The following is a 4,276-nucleotide window of genomic DNA, read 5'->3' on the forward strand; positions in this document are numbered from 1 at the left end:
GAAGTCAAGGGGGTTCTTTCATGGAACTATTTTTAAACCTCATTTGAAACTGATGTTAACCGCATTTATTTGTTAGTTTGTTTTTGTTTTTAAAAAGAATTGTTTATTTACTAAACCTGGGGCAGATTAGATACACAACCAGTTTTAAATTTACATCTTTTAAATCAATTTTGAAGTGTTTTCACACACACATGCACCCAAGTTGGCATGCAAAAGTTGCTCTAAGGTAAAACACAGTCACCTTAAACTGTTGCAAGTATTTTCACCCAAGGTTGAAAAATTGTTTATCCTGAACATGAAAACCTGTAACAAATTTAAGTTAATTATATAAAACTCGTTACTAGTAGTTTTCCTCTTGCAAAGATCCCCCAAAAAAAGGACAAGTAAGTAATATACATCAGTCACAATGTAATCCTGGATCATCCCCACACCAAAAGAAAGACCCAGGAAAAACAAAAACAAGCACACTAGTACTGACAGTAATGTTCAGTGAGCTAATTAAACAGTGGCCAAAATGCCACTGATCAAAAATAAAATAGTGGTTGTATACCACGCAAAGAAATCCAAGAGGCTTTTAACCCTTTGGCATCAGAAATCCAGATTTTCCCAATTATGTGAATGCATACCTCCCACGTGCCAAGAGTAGAGAAAGTGGATGTGCCAGCATAGAAAGAAAAAGAACTACTGTTCACTGCAACACCCCGAGAATTGGCTTTAATAGAGACTTCTTACAAGGTTAGGCAGAAACCAAAAAATGGTTCTTAGCTGCTTGTGTCAACAATTTTAAGTGGAGGTGACTGAGTTCTAAGGTTCAAAGTAAAACTTTAAAGGGGAAAAAGGTTGTTGGTTTAAGTCTTATCTTTAAAGCAAAAACAAGATAGACAAAGTAAAAAAGTACCAACTTGGTAGTATCCTCTAGTCACAGATCTCTGCCATTAGACTGGATAGAAAATGTCAAGATTCAGATTGTTGTTTCTGATAAGGACTCAACAAAATGAATCTTTAATGACTTGAACTGCAGGATAAGGGATCCCAAGAATGCAGTCATTTTTAGTAAAGTACTGTCAATAAAGTACTATCCTGAACAAACTGCATTTTATTATGAAAGCAAAAGGAAAGAATATATAAAAAGTTCTATACATCTATATTCCACTTACAGTGTTTGAGTTCTGGAAGGACCTGTATAATGGAAGAAGAATTCAAATATGAAATCATGCCAATCAAATATCAAATTTTCACTATAACTTTCCTAAAAAAGTGTTTTCCCCCAATGTCTATTAATCACAAAGAAACAGAAGTTGTGAATGTACAGGTTAGAAAATAAAAACATTGAAACTAATGACATTATTATGACCAAGACACTTGGTAAACAGTGAATTATGAGTTTGGGATCATCAGAAAAAGGCTGTTTTAAACAACCCTCCAGACTTCAAAAAATCTCTTCAGGTAGTAGATCTGTCCCAATGTCATGGCAACTAGAACAAGAGCTTCAAAGAAGGACCAAAGGACCACTCTGCTGTTTGTGTTGTCATTGATTGCCCTGTGTATTCTCTCCCGAACTTCCATGTATTCCTGTTCATACTTTACAGCTGTCATTGCCACTGTGAGCTTATTAATCATTTCTTCTAGCTTGTTCTGGTGAGCTTCTGTTTCCATGTCTTGTCCTTTGGGGGCCTCCCCAATATCAATGGTGAACATCACTATCTTTGGAGTCATGGTGGACATCCTACTGCTAAAACAAAAAAATGTTCCAGCCATGTGAGCAGCAAAGGTGTATTTCCCACTGGACTCCCGGTCTCCTTTATACATTCCTTTATTATGAGGCCCTGCAATCTCCACGTCGATGTCCAGGAAGCCACCCTCGGCCACCTCGAAGATGAGGCCCATCTCGGTGCCCGAGGTGACCTGCTCGAAGAAGCACTCCTCAGCATGCGCGTCGATGCTGACGAAGTAGCCCGAGACCGTGGCCTGGAACACCAGCAGCTCAGCGAGCGTCACCACGGTGGGGCTGGGACCAAAGCCAGGACCGGGACTGCGGCCTCCAGAGCCGCCGTCACCGCTGCCTCAGCTCAACTGCATTTATTTGAAAAAAATTAACAGAAAGCTATAATAGGAAAAAGGAAGCAAACTACCATTATTTGTAGATAATATGCTATATTCCTAGAAAACCAAAAAGAATCATCTGACAATGGCTAAAAATGAAACGAGTCAAGCAGAGTAGCCAGCTTATAGATGATGTATGAAATTGGTAACTTTGTTATATAGCAACAATAAACCACAAAGTATATGTAAAAGTTGCTATTCTTAATAGCAACACAGAAAACCACCTAGGGACAAAATTTCCAATAAATTCATGGAAACCATACAATACAAGAACAATAAAGATACAAAATTCTACTAAGAAAAAAAAAGTAGACTCTATGGAGAGCCACATCTGTTCTAGATTGGGAAGACTCAAGACTGCACTTATACCATTTCAACTATAAATTAGCCAGTAAATACGTTGATTCCAATGCAAATACCCAGCATGCTTTAAAAGAATAGACAAATTGATTCTAAAATTTGTTTATCTGTGGATATAACCAGGACATTTTTGAAGAGAAATATGGATTAGCAATTGGAGATGAGGCAATTTGGGAGGAGGATTGACCTGTCAGAGTGAAACTGAATTATAATACTACAATAATCAAAACAAAGTTATTCTAGCACCTGTTAGGTGGTAAACAAGGCAATCAATTAGAAAAATACTGAAGCATATTTAACTATTTATAGGAATTTATTATACAAAAAAGGTCTAATTTCAAAGTCCACAAGTATTGATATTTGACATGAGTAGACACAATGGACATTTGGTAAAATCAGTCAAATTACATTGTATTAAGTATAACTGTGGCAGGATAGAAAGTAATAGTATGTGTTTTGACATGGAAAAATCATCTGTGAAAACATAAAATATAAAATTTTGTAGGTTTTGGGAAAAGTATTTTCTATTTTAATTTAATTTTTCTTTGGCCTTTTTATTGTAGTTTTTGGCAGTATTCTTACGCTGTAGAACTATAAACAACAAAAATGGAATTACCTGAACAGCTAGTCATTTATATCCATGATTATCACTTGCAAGTCTTCCCATGTTATTTCAATCTCTATATTCTAGCTAGGTGAAAATCATGCAAACTATTTCAAAATGACTTGATCTGAGAGTTCTCCTGTCCTCTTACCCTGACTGCTAGTGGTTGTCTATTTCAAATACAGAAAAAAAATTGAAGTTCATAATTTTAACTTCTTAACAACCTTCTTATATCTGGGAAATGTATATATCATAGTTAAGATTAATTCTCTGTGTCATCAACCCTGTCTTTCAGTAGTAATGACATTCCTTTAAGGAAATTTGATTATACAATTTCCCTTCCATATTGATTTCCATCAACAATCTGCTAGAATGGTGAATGAAAGAACTGAAAATACTTTGTAAATTATTAAATGGGTTGTGCACATTGCACCAAAAACTTAACTATATATAAGGAAGCATGCACATTCATTTCAAAGAAAGTCAAATTTGAATTAATGATTTTAGAAGAAATGATAAGTGATTGAATAAAATAAAATTCTCCTTGAATGGTAAGTAAAAGCTATGTGCAAACATGGATTGAAATGTAGTATAGTTTTGTTCAACAAAGAAATATGATACATTTAAGACTTCCTTATTGCTATTGAAAAAAATGCTACAAAGGGGAAAAAATGCTTTATCTGGAAAAGTCTGGGGTTATAATGAAATCATATTAGATTAATATTTCACAATTAATGAATGTTATATGAAGTTCCAATTTGGATTTCTTTGATGTCAAATTTTTACTGACATCTTTGTTTCATCTTTTATTTTGAATCATACTCGTTTGTCTACTACAAACAATACTTGTTATAAGATATTTAAATATATTTATATACATATAATAAGATACATGGAATATATGTATTTGAATATATTTGTGCATATATGTATATATATAAATATAATCTTTTGCCTCTGTGATCCCATTAATCATTTAGGTGATTTTTCTTTCCAAACCACATAGTTTTGTCATTACATGGACATAGCAGCAAATATAAATACACTCACACACATACACACACACACACAGATAAAGGTAATCCTATAAAAATCATGAAATTAGTGCTGATTCTCAAGATTTAACTCACTATAAAAAATACTTTACTACAAAGACGACAGGATCAGTTCTTAAAGCCACTTGTAAAATGATGATAATTTCTCCATACC

At 34.1% G+C, this 4,276-nt stretch overlaps 1 protein-coding gene across 1 annotated transcript; it reads right to left on the reverse strand.

Annotated features, from left to right (window-relative positions):
- Positions 1 to 1,390: 1,390 nt before the first annotated feature.
- LOC309809455 (transmembrane emp24 domain-containing protein 2-like) lies at positions 1,391 to 1,913 on the reverse strand. The gene has a single exon (XM_082630518.1). It carries the CDS (start codon positions 1,885 to 1,887, stop codon positions 1,411 to 1,413), a length of 477 nt encoding a protein of 158 aa, XP_082486644.1. The 5' UTR covers positions 1,888 to 1,913; the 3' UTR covers positions 1,391 to 1,410.
- Positions 1,914 to 4,276: the final 2,363 nt, after the last annotated feature.

The sequence above is a fragment of the Mesoplodon mirus genome, assembly GCF_964341445.2.
Source record: "Mesoplodon mirus genome assembly, chromosome: 8".
NCBI classification, from domain to species: Eukaryota; Metazoa; Chordata; class Mammalia; order Artiodactyla; family Ziphiidae; genus Mesoplodon; species Mesoplodon mirus.

What these genes read in the sequence shown, in the direction of transcription:
- LOC309809455 (XM_082630518.1), bottom strand. Translation starts at nt 1,887, where the DNA reads ATGGGCCTCATCTTCGAGGTGGCCGAGGGTGGCTTCCTGGACATCGAC.